This window comes from Notothenia rossii (assembly GCF_949606895.1).
Source record: "Notothenia rossii genome assembly, chromosome: 7".
NCBI classification, from domain to species: Eukaryota; Metazoa; Chordata; class Actinopteri; order Perciformes; family Nototheniidae; genus Notothenia; species Notothenia rossii.
The window spans coordinates 79,739,192-79,751,940 of NC_136905.1; the positions used below are offsets into that span (position 1 = coordinate 79,739,192).

At 40.0% G+C, this 12,749-nt stretch overlaps 1 protein-coding gene across 1 annotated transcript in view; it reads right to left on the minus strand.

Moving 5' to 3' along the window:
* The window catches only part of fndc3ba (fibronectin type III domain containing 3Ba), an 82,637-nt gene that overhangs the window by 21,490 nt on the left and 48,398 nt on the right, over positions 1–12,749 (minus strand). Inside the window, exons 10-16 of the mRNA XM_079692854.1 lie at positions 10,770–11,158; positions 8,565–8,636; positions 6,576–6,694; positions 6,211–6,316; positions 4,727–4,899; positions 3,035–3,148; positions 1,035–1,184 (exon numbers count right to left, since the gene is read on the minus strand). Of these exons, the coding sequence (XP_079548980.1) occupies positions 1,035–1,184; positions 3,035–3,148; positions 4,727–4,899; positions 6,211–6,316; positions 6,576–6,694; positions 8,565–8,636; positions 10,770–11,158 (1,123 nt within the window). The remainder of the gene's footprint in view (positions 1–1,034; positions 1,185–3,034; positions 3,149–4,726; positions 4,900–6,210; positions 6,317–6,575; positions 6,695–8,564; positions 8,637–10,769; positions 11,159–12,749) is intronic.

A 12,749-nucleotide genomic window follows, 5' to 3' on the forward strand; every position in this document is an offset into this window, starting at 1 on the left:
AAATCATCTGTGGAAGCCGTGGCGCTGTAAAAAGCACGACCAATCATCTGAGCCGGCCCGGCTAAAGTAACTGGATGGCCTACCTGCCTGTCAGCCTTCCATCTGTGCACAAACTTATCTCGTGCCCTCATTGGTCATGTGCGCGTTCGTGTGTGTTGGAGGAGGGGCTCTATAAGGAAGTCTGAAGGAAGGGTAGATTTTTTTCCGCTGCGTACTTTCAAATTCTAGCGCACTCGAGGTGGTTTCTCCATCCTTACCTACCCCACCTTTAACAACAGGAATCTATGTACATTTTCATTTGTATTGTTTCACCAGCTGTTTATATTGACATTGACATCTTTCAAGGAGGATATTTGAATTCACATCTGTGTTTATGTCCTTTATAGTGCTTACTTATTTCCTAAGATAACTTCTCTGTGTGCCTGTGTGCCTGTGTGTATCTGTGTGCCTGTGTGCCTGTGTGCCTGTGTGTATCTGTGTGCCTGTGTGCCTGTGTGCCTGTGTGTGCCTGTGTGTGAATAAGTGGGTATTTTGTTATATCGTTTTATTTATTTATTTTATAGGTCTTAAAGGATGTTATTTTGTCTTATTTTATTAATCTAACATGCTTCAATAGCAATATTTCATTTTACGTTGGTCTTTTTTTTCTTCATCGTTTAACCTTTATTATAATTTTTTTATTTTTTTTATTACTATTATCTTTTTACTTGTATTTCTGTTGTACCTATATGTTCACTTTGTTTTATGGGGTTTTATATTGTTGCATCGACTCTTGTGTCTTATGTGTCAGAGAGAAAACATTCTTTAATTTATTTGTATTATCATACATTTTGCCTCCTTGCGTCTATTAACCTGATAACATGTTATATTTTGGTGCATGTACCTGTAAAGTTACAAAAAATAATCTGAGGGGAATGTCTTGTTGTTTATTCTTAAATGTGATGTGCCATTTTGTAAAGCACTTGCACTTTGAGCTGCATGTGTTAAAAAGAAAAAGTCTAATATAAAAAAATGTATATTCGTCTGAGCTTTACCTGTAGCCTGCAGCAGAAGTCTGTGGCAGGCGTCAGGTCGGACAGCTCACACTGAGTGGCGGCTCCGCAGTAGATGAGCTCCATGGGATCCTCCTCCCTCGCCCACTCCAAGCGATACTCAGAGATGTCTGTACCCGAACCCTCAGGACTCTGCGCACACACACACACACACACACACACACACACACACACACACACACACACACACACACACACACACACACACACACACACACACACACACACACACACACACACACACACACACACACACACACACACACACACACACACACACACACACACACACACACACACACACACACACACACACACACACACACACACACACACACACACACACACACATTGAATTAAAACATCTCCTTCTTCCCACTACAGTAAATAGGGGCACATTAAAGCAGGCCTAAGGGAAATGAGGATTATACTTCCAGATAAATACTTTTTTTTTACATTGCATTTAGCTGACGCTTTTATCCAAAGCGAATTAAAATAAGTGCATTCGAACAACAAGATACAAACTTGAAGAAAACAGAATCATATAAGTACATCAGGTTTTATAGAGCCAAACCATTTCAAGTGCTACTCAACTGGCTTTAGATAAGCCAGTCCTTTATTATAAGTGCTTTGATAATATATAAGTGCTTTTTATTTTGTTTTTTCATTTTGTTGCTCGAAATGGAGTCGAAAGAGATGAGTTTTCAGTCTGCGCCGGAAGACGTGTAAGCTTTCTGCTGTCCTGATGTCAATGGGGAGCTCATTCCACCATTTTGGAGCCAGGATAGCAAACCCACGTGTTTTTGCTGATGGGAACTTGGGTCCCCCTTGCAGTGCGGGTGCAGCGAGCTGCTTGGCTGATGCAGAGCGGAGTGCACGTGCTGGGGTGTACGGTTTAACCATGTCCTGGATGTAGGAAGGGCCAGATCCATTCACAGCATGGCACGCAAGTACCAGTGTCTTGAAGTGGATTCTAGCAGTTACTGGAAGCCAGTGAAGGGTTTTTCAATTCAATTTATGATAAAACACCAGAGACTTTCTTTTAATTCGGAAACATCATATAGGATAAGTTGGATTGCTATAAACAACACCGTCTCCTGGATCTAGCGTTAAATTAGTACAGTTACACACTCAATGGTGTATAGCTGTCAGTATAGGAAGCATTTATGGCTGACACAAAATCATACCTCCTATGAATTTATATTTAGCGTCAATTTAAACTACGACAGCTCGATGTATTTGGCGTAATGGTGCGTCACTTTAAAAGCCACTGCCCTAATGAATTCTGGGATGGAATGATATCCTTTACATTCTCAAAGGATATTCTGGACTACAGTGTGTTAAAGGAGATAAGTAATGGACGCACAGAAGCACATTTCCTTAGCAGTTAATAAACGATAAATACTCAGAGATGGCAAAATCACACACACCCTTTACTCAAGTAGAAGTACTGATACTCCTTTTTAAAAATACTCTGGTGAAATTAGAAGCACTGACTAAACTTCTTTACTCAAGTCAAAGTAAAGAAGTATGGGCTTTGAAATGTACTTAAGTAAAAAGTACCCATAACTAGCAGCTGTTTTAAAGAGTACCTGACCTCCCTTTATATTAATAGAACAATAATGTCATTGTTAGCTAATGAATGTTTCCATGGTGACCAACGGCAACATGACAACGTTTTCATTGGTCCCTCTTCTTTAGAGAAGACCAGGAAATGATGGATACACGGATCGTGTTCAAATCAATAGGCACGCAATGACTCTAAATAATAATGATCACGCCACCAAACACACATTCAGACTAAAGGAACCAGCCTGTTTAGAAAGTACAGGTATTTGTAAGAAGTAAAAGTAAAAAGTTGTCAGAAAAAGAAGTAGTGGAGTAAAGTACTGATACCAGAAACATTTACTTAAGTACAGTAACAAAGTATTTGTACTCCACTACTTCCCACCTCTGTAAATACTCAAGTGTCCTTGTCTCACCTCCCAGTTGAGCGTTACGCAGGTGTTACTGGTGAGAGCGATGAGCGGCGCCCCGCACTGGCCAGGAGGGCCCGCTGCAGTCGTCACCTCGGTTGGCTCAGAGGACACTCCGAACTAAAGGAGAAGAAGAGAAACCAGCACACTCAGAAACAGCAGGAGACAGAACAAATCAAACTGGGTTGCCTGTTATGGTAATTGCTATTTAGTTTGGTTTGTCGTTCCTGTAATCATGTGTGTGTTGTGTTTTAGAATCAGCCAGTCTGAGTGCTAGTTCCCTCTTGGGCTGTGGAACACTTACAGTTTGCATCCGAACGCCTGTTGCTAATAATCTGGGGCGGTCTGAACTCTTACATACGGGCCCTGTAAATGTTTGTCTGAGTCTGGCTCAGAGTTCCCGTTAGTCGGTAATTACCAGTAAAATATGCTGAAGACCGGCAAATCTAAATCTCTCCGGTCAAAATGTCTGGTCAAAATGATTTCCCCTTAGCGCAATACCGCATCAGTCGCGGCACTTATGTGACAGACAAAGGAGACAAAAGTGACATCTCTTCATTTTGCTCTCTAAGTGCAACAGATTAATGAGTTTAACTTCAATATTTAAAAACAAATCTTCTGTTAGATCCACTCCCCACTTATAAAAAGAGCACTTTACCCCTGCACCCCCTCTAATCTCAGATGCACCCTGAGTCATTTTGTTTACGTACAGTGAGCCTTTCTAAAATATACAGTAAAGAGACAAACCCACCAGCATTATAGGATATACTATGACTTTGAGCCAACTTCTTGTTTTTGTGCTGTATAAATAAATTGACTTGAAACAGATTTAGAGTACTGGCACCTTTTGTATTCCAATTCAAGCACTGTGTACACTTTTGAATAATGTAGTTAATCTACTATAATTAGTTTGTTTAAAGTCGAATTATATCAATTTGTTTTAAAGCTCAATAAATAACAAAGAAGACCTTTGACCGGCACTTTTCTAACTTTTCTAATTTTGTCCAGAAGAACTTTTTGGAACATTTTATTTCCACATGTATATTTTCCACATGTATATATATATTTGGAAATATTGCTGCTGCAACGCAAACATTTCCAAAATTGGGATCAATAAAGTACGTCAGTCAGTCAGTCAGTCAGTCCATCAGTCAGTCCGCCCGTCAGTCAGTCAGTCAGTCAGTCAGTCAGTCAGTCAGTCAGTCAGTCAGTCAGTCAGTCAGTCAGTCAGTCAGTCCATCAGTCAGTCCATCAGTCAGTCAGTCAGTCCATCAGTCAGTCAGTCAGTCCGTCCGTCCGTCAGTCCGTCCGTCAGTCAGTCAGTCAGTCAGTCAGTCAGTCCGTCAGTCCGTCCGTACGTCAGTCAGTCAGTCAGTCAGTCAGTCAGTCAGTCAGTCAGTCAGTCAGTCCGTCAGTCCGTCCGTACGTCCGTCCATCCATCCATCTATCTATCTATTTGGATCATATAAAGTGGTTCCACAGCTAATGTACTCAATGTGCTGGCCATTAAAGAGAGACTTATATGCTTGTAAAGTGAAAAATAAGAAGTACTTGTATTCATTTTGAAAAGCTGACTTGTGGAGGTGTATGGTTCTAACATCAGGAAAGTGATTTTTGGTGGATTGCAGGGTAGTGCCTGATGAATTACAAGTGGACGGTTTTTCTCTCGTGTTCCTGATGTTTCTGTAGATTTCTCACCCCAGCTTCGTTGGCAGCCCGCAGTCGGAAGCTGTATGTGGCACCAGGCAGCAGACTACCCACAGTGCATTGCAGCTCTGACCCATGGTAGACCTCTGCCGGCTTGGCGTCCCCCTCGCTCATCTCCAGACTGAACACACACTCCTCACACACTCCCTCAGTGACAGGGGATTCTACAGGGACACAGAGACAATCAAACTATGATCAGATGGCTTGAAGAAAAAGCCATCTGAACAGATATGATGTATACGTTTTGTGATTTTTGTTGATGTCATGCGTTTACAGATCAGGTCAACAGGGGCTTTTTTGAATCCTCAACAAGGGATTATTCCCACAGCTGCTTCCCCTTAGTTGCAATTTTGTAAAAATAATAAATGAAGAAGACAGTGTGGAAAACCCTCCAATACATTATGTTTGACCTTCAACTAGAGGCCAGTAATTGCTGGAGTGCTGTGTGAATGTGAGCTGATTAGGGCTGCGCGCTGTTTATTACACTTGTTAAAACAAGAACTTCATCAGCGTATACTTTTGCCTGCCAACAGATAACAGTACTAATCTGCAATAATAAGCTGACATTAGGAGAGTCACATCAGATATGAGGCTAAGTTAGGCATTTAATGAGCTAAATCAGAGCTCAATTAGGTTGAAACATGGTTGACTGAGGTTCATTTAGAGTTTGCCAGGAAATATATTTAGCTGCCAGACGGTGATTAAGCCGCCTTACATAAAACAATCCAAAGCATACTAGGGTTGAACGATATACCGTGTCATGGCGACAACCGCGATATGCGCATGCACGATATTCAGATCGCAGGGATGTGCGATTTCTTTTTTTTTTTAGGGCGTTCGATATTAAGTAGGTAAATTAACTCAAACACGTCATGTTACAATTATTTTGCTGCTTGCTTCAAAAGTAAAACTCGCGCGGCTCTCATGTCAGGGGTACTTGAGTGGAGTGACATGCAGGCTCTGAGTCTGCATGCACAGCAAACAACTATTTCAGATGCCTTTGCCGGTGTTACACCATATGAGAAAGGTTCAAACCGGCATAAAGGAGCTGGTGTCTAGCTGTTCTTAATTTTATTTTTATAATGTTGTTTAAAAGATGTCCACTACTTTGCTGCTATTTGCACAGAAAAGGTTTTAATTGTGGAATCAAAAGTTAAATGACCTATTTGGTCACGTATGTTAATTCCCTAATGTGATGAAGCTTCCTATAGTTTAATGTAATACGTTTAATCTCTTGGATCCCTTCTGGACCCCACTCTTCTTCATTCACAGATGAACCCCCTTATTTGAGGGTAAGCAACCTGCATTATGATGACATGTTAGATCATGACTTAAGGTGTGATGAGTCAACCAGTTAAGATCCAGACGTCCTTGACTAAAATCCTTCATCCGGTTAAATATAGTTAAAAAAATATCGCAATGTCAGTTTTTTGGAATATCGTGCAGCCCTAGCATACGTGAATGTTTCTACTCACCCCATTCTAACTGCACTTCCTTGTGTTTGGCTTTGCCCACAATCCTTGGTGGTTGGCAAGGTCCTGGCGGGACGCTTAATGTACGGACCGGAACACTAACAGCACACTTCAGGACAAACATAGGAAATCACAAAGAAAGAGGAAGAATTAGAAATCAGCTTGAATAAAGTTCTTCGTTGATTATCATAGGACAGATTGTGGTTTTCCCCACATTTTTTCAACATGAGTAACACTGAGTGCATTACTGCCGCTCAACTACTAACTCAAGTTTCTGAAAATGAACCATAATCTTTCTGGAAGTTGAACAGATCACTACTCTTAACTTAAGTAACGTTAGCATGCATGACTGTGTGTTTGTGTCTTACCGGGCTGTGTCCTCCGGTGGTGATGCTACACACACGTAGGCGGTAGTCGGTCCCAGGTGTCAGGCGCTCACACACACATTCTGTTGCTGGACCACTGTAGGCTACATCCCACTGGCTCGCTGCGCACACAAACACACACACAAAAACTGAATTACACAACTGGTCACATACATAAGCATTACATCACACAAAGAATCCCCAGCTGCATTGTCTGTATGCTGCAGTCAATCTAATTATTTACCCAGAAACAAAATCACTTCACTTTTGCTGCATAAGAGATTTTACACCTAAGCAGAGGTGGGAAGTAGTGGAGTACTTCTTACATTTTCCAAACAGGCTGGTTCCTTTAGTCTGAATGTGTGTTTGGTGGCGTGATCATTATTATTTAGAGTCATTGCGTGCCTATTGATTTGAACACGATCCGTGTATCCATCACTTCCTGGTCTTCTCTAAAGAAGAGGGACCAATGAAAACGTTGGTCACCATGGAAACATTCATTAGCTAACAATGACATTATTGTTCTATTAATATAAAGGGAGGTCAGGTACTCTTTAAAACAGCTGCTAGTTATGGGTACTTTTTACTTAAGTACATTTCAAAGCTCATACTTTGTTACTTTTACTTCAGTAAAGAAGTTTAGTCAGTACTTCTACTTTCACCAGAGTATTTTTAAAAAGGAGTATCTGTACTTCTACTTGAGTAAAGGATGTGTGTACTGTTGCCAACTCTGCACCTACGTTATTGACATACTCTGACAACAGGTCACTGAGGAGTTCAAGTAGATACAAAATAACGACTTCATTGACTGCTCTGAGCTTAACATCTGTTTCAGAGCAGTGAAGCATACAATACACACATAATAGTGTAATAACTTACAGCGACCAAAACGGGCTTAGTCATGGCTGTTCCAAGAGTTCACCCCCGGTGTGATTTAGCGAGAGGTCAACAGTTTAAAAGGTCACAACAAAAACCGAGGACATGGAGAAAATAAACAGAGATGGGGAGGGTGAATCGTGGGTGAAAAATATATCTATATAGTTGCAAAGTATCTTTAGTTTGAAAAGCCCTGAATACTTATTTTTCACAGTCAGCAATAGAATCCTACATGAACACCAAAGCAAGGAAGTTTAATATTATTTCACTAGAGATGTTGTTCTGTATTTTGTCCGTGGTCTTCTCGCTGGTTTAAAGATGGGTAACACTTAAAGAAAATGTGATGTAAGAATATGACAGTTGGTTTTTAGGTCAAATTTGATCAAATGACACGCACACCCTGATGAGGCCGATGAGCTCTTTAAAGATCAAGCTTTTTTATTAATGATTACTAAGTATGACATTTGTATTAGTCATGGATATGAAATACTTAACAAATACATTTGAGGCCAGGTTCTCAGGGTTAATTCAAAGTTAAGGATCCTTAGCTGATCTTTGAACATTTTCATGCTAGACAAATCCACACATTCAGTCCCACTGACTGACTTGAGTTGCAGACAATCCAGGGGCAGATTTCTCGAATGACAGCAATCAGATGAACATATGGTTAGATACCTGCTGCTGTAGATCTTCTTACATTACCAATGCAAGAGTACTTATCATTTATTCTTCTGTTCTTTGATTTTCAACACTAATCTCCAAAAAACCCTAACGTGTTTTTCTCTGACATTATTGAATGAATACAGATTAAACCACTTATGCACTTGCCCTGCTGAAGGAACACAAGAACATTTGGTTTCCTGGATTATGTGGTAAATTCTTAAAATGCTGAATGCTAAATTGATGCTAACAAAGGGTAAATTGAGGACGCAAGTCTTCTTAGGGGAGTAAGTGAGAGAAATTGAGGCACAGGGAGAAATAACACAGGGGAGTGAGGACGGATGGTACATTTAGAGCAGCCTTTTATAAGAGGATGGACTGAATAATGACTCAAATTAGCCGGATAGTGGCACCCATGGATGGATGGACTTTTAGATTCAGACATATGGATCCTACCTTCAGAGCATCCCTCGGAGATCTCTAGCAGGTATGTTAGAGCCTCTGAGCCTCCGGTGTCCTGGGGAGGATCTGTTGGATGATTAAAAAGGCACATTTCAGTTTGGGTTATAAATATCATAAGCAGGAGAGAAATATGTGTGAAACATCTGCATGCTGGCATTTATGACTTCACTTCAAAGACATCCAATAAGAGAAACTGGCTCAGTATTAGCACACATCAATTGAAAAATGATGAACACATTCATAAATCATCCGTCAGACTCTTCATGACATTTAGCCTCCTCATCAATCCTGAAGACATTATGGGATATCTCATAAAGTGTCAGGAACTGTGACAAATTGTCTGTCTTTCAGCCAAAGCATAGTTATTTAATTACTGCACATGTTTCAGTAGTATGGGGGCTAATAAAAGCTTCATTTGGTTTTGTTTTCATGTGTATATTACGGAAGACGATTAGGGCCACATTAAAAAAAATTTGGGGAGGATTTGAAAAACTTTTTTTTTTTGTTTTGAGAAAAAAGTCAGAATTCTGAGAAAAAAGTCCAAATTCTGAGAAAAAAGTCCGAATTCTGAGAAAAAACTTTGAAAAAGTCCGAATTCTGAGAAAAAAGTCAGAATTCTGAGAAAAAAGTCAGAATTCTGAGAAAAAGTCAGAATTCTGAGATTAAAGTCAGAATTCTGAGAAAAAAGTCAGAATTCTGAGAAAAAGTCAGAATTCTGAGAAAAAACTTTGAAAAAGTCAGAATTCTGAGAAAAAAGTCAGAATTCTGAGAAAAAGTCAAAATTCTGAGATTAAAGTCAGAATTCTGAGAAAAAAGTCAGAATTCTGAGAAAAAGTCAGAATTCTGAGAAAAAAGTCAGAATTCTGAGAAAAAAGTCAGAATTCTGAGAAAAAAGTCAGAATTCTGAGAAAAAGTCAGAATTCTGAGAAAAAAGTCAGAATTCTGAGAAAAAGTCAGAATTCTGAGAAAAAAGTCAGAATTCTGAGAAAAAGTCAGAATTCTGAGAAAAAAGTCAGAATTCTGAGAAAAAGTAAGAATTCTGACTTTTTTCTCAGAACAAAAAATAAACATTTTTTTTAAAATCCTCCCCAATTTTTTTTTAATGTGGCCCTAATCCTCGTCCGTAGTATATGGCCTATTTGGAAAAAACTAAACATTTTACATTTGTTGTGATAGCAACTGGAGCATAATGTGCTATAGGGAATGATTTATTCTGAGATTGTAGGTAAATCAGAACTGCTGGAAGCAACCTCCTCAGCTGTGCCACTTCTCATACATTACATTACATGTTAGACGCGTTTATCCAAAGCCACTTACATACTCAATACTGTGGACAATCCCCACAGGAGCAATTTGGGGTGAAGTGTCTTGCCCAGGGACACAACGACATGCTGACTGCAGTGGGGTTTGAACCTGTGACCCCTTGATTCCAACGCACAACCCACTGCACCACACGCCTCCTCCATACTTATTGTATCAACACTGGAGCGATAATTACAGTGAGGCACGCCCTCGGGTGGTACAGTTATAATAAATAAGCAAAAGTAAAAAAGCAAGCTGTTGTTGGTGGACAAATCACACTAATATACCAACTAACTAAACATCCTTTAAAGGTCAATTGTTTAACATAAAAAATACATTGTGTTTACAGCTTTTATAGTAAAGTAAATGATCTAAATGGTGATTGAGATCAGTGCATTTGAGAAAGGGCAGGCTGCAGTACTAGCGCAGGACAGATGGACGGCTGCAGACATGAGGACTTTTATGGCTGCTAATTCAGTTTCATGATAACACTCCAGAGGCAGCAGTTTGTCAATGACTATCCATCACTACATTTCCTCTGCAATACGCTCTGCTCGACCTTTTTGATTACAAAAGCAACAACCTAATAAAAACAATGACACTTTGGACATTTATTTGAATCAAACCAATGAAAACCAGATTATTTTAAAGCTATATTCTTATATTATTCCAATAATAAATGTACACACTATCCAACCTTTGCTTTCTTTCTTTTTAAAGCAATCCTAAGTATCTCAGCAGTCTTTAAATTGACTACACGATCAAAATAAAGGGTTCAAACTAAAAGAAGAATTCCCTTTTGGTGGTTATGTTTCCCTGTGACTTTGTGTATTTCCACTGGTCAACGCCCCAGAATGTTTAATGCATGTGCACGTGTGTGTTGGTGCGTATCTTTACCCCATGTGATGGTGAATCCGTAGGGGGTTTCTGCGGTGACACAGGGGGTAGATGGAGGGCCTGGTTTGTCTGGATTGGTGGTGCACACCAACACTTCACTGGGACTGCTCTTTCCCTCCATGTTTGATGCTATGAGCTGCAGGAAATGGGCGGGGAAATTGACAAATATAAGCGTTGATAAAGGAAGGACAGTGTAAGGCGAACAAGAGAAAAGGAAATCAAGAGAGAGGAAAGAAAAACACAGGAAAATAGGGTGCGCCAGAATGACAGGATACAGATAAAGGATGGTATGAAGAATGGGAGAAAGCAAGAAAAGAGTGAGAGAAGACACGATGAGTAACAGTGGGGTGGTAATGGTGTGGACATTTATCAATAAGTAAAGATGCAGCCTGATAAATAGGAGCCATTACTCTCTGTTCCTCCACCTGTGTCTTCATCACTCTTCAGTTTAATTCTTCCATTAACCCATCCCGTGTGGACAATCAATTATTTGTTCCCAGATGTTCTCAGCAGGTGGCCATCACAAAGAACACAGGTGTCTCTTGTGAGCATGTATGTTCATGTAGTCGGGTTTAATCAGAGGATGCAAGTGAGGACAGGTACCCGTGAGCGGAAGTCCACGGGAGATGTGTTATACGATTGCACCGTAATGCACTGCTAACAAGACACACTCAACAGTGGTTGCATTTGTGATTGCGCAAAACTGGCTTACAGAGATTCACTGATGGTACATTTAGTCTCACAATGTCCCCTCATGATGAAATGCTATCACAGCTTTTAGTCGAGCCGGACAGTGTTCTCTACTCGCTAAATGGCTGGTGAGTGGCCTTCCTTCACTTCTGCTTAATTTGCAGTCAAATTTCTGGTGGTATAGTGATTAGACTATACTGTATTCATTGCTAGTTTGATTGTTTTATAATTACAGAAAGTCGCCCGAATACATTTGTATCCTTGGAAACAAGGGCGACTGTGGCTGTGAGGGAGTGTGGTCGCCTTTCAACCAGAAGGTTTCGGGTTCGATCCCAACCCATGCAGTCAACATGTCGATGTATCCTTGGGCAAGATACTTAACCCTGAGTTGCTCCCGATGGCATGGCCAACGGTGTGTGAATGTGTGTGAATGTTAGGTCCTAGAGTAAGGTACACTGCTCTGTATGAATGGGTGTGAATGTTAGGTCCTAGAGTAAGGTACACTGCTCTGTATGAATGGGTGTGAATGTTAGGTCCTATAGAGTAAGGTACACTGCTCTGTATGAATGGGGGTGAATGGGTGAATGACATGTAGTATGTAAAGCGCTTTGAGGGGTCTTAAAGACTGGATAAAGCGCTGTATAAGTACATTCCAATTTACCAGAAAGAGACCATCACTGACCGGAGATTTATTAATAGGTAGACATGATGACTCGTTTTATGAGCTGTTCTCAAACCAGAAAGCCGAATTCAAACAAAAAAAAGATTTCTACGTTAGCCGTATTATTGGGGTTTTTACGTAACTTTTAAGTTCCATTTTTAGTTTTTATTGTAACATCCTATTTAGGAAATCCCACTTAACTCATACACCAAAAACAGCTAATGCTATATCATGCTAATTCTTGTTCATTTCTATCATTCTGAAATATGTATACACGCAAAAACGTTTGCTTCCAGGAGAGTTTTCTAGATGAGAAGACTTAGAGTACTCTAATGTTTGTAAGGTACACATGAAGCTATTGCGCTTTGAGCACCAGGCAAAGCGCTTTATAAATGCAATGTATTATTATTATTATTATTATTATTATTATTATTATTATTATTATTATTATTATTATTATTATTATGACCTGCAGATATAAAAGTGGACTTGCTTCTCCAATTAGTTTCCGGAGTCTTACTGTAGCTAAGCTAACTGGCTGCAATGTTAGCTTCATATTTACCCACACAGACATAAGAGTGGTATAAGTCTTCTCTAACCCTCAACCAGAAGTATCCCGTATGTCTTTT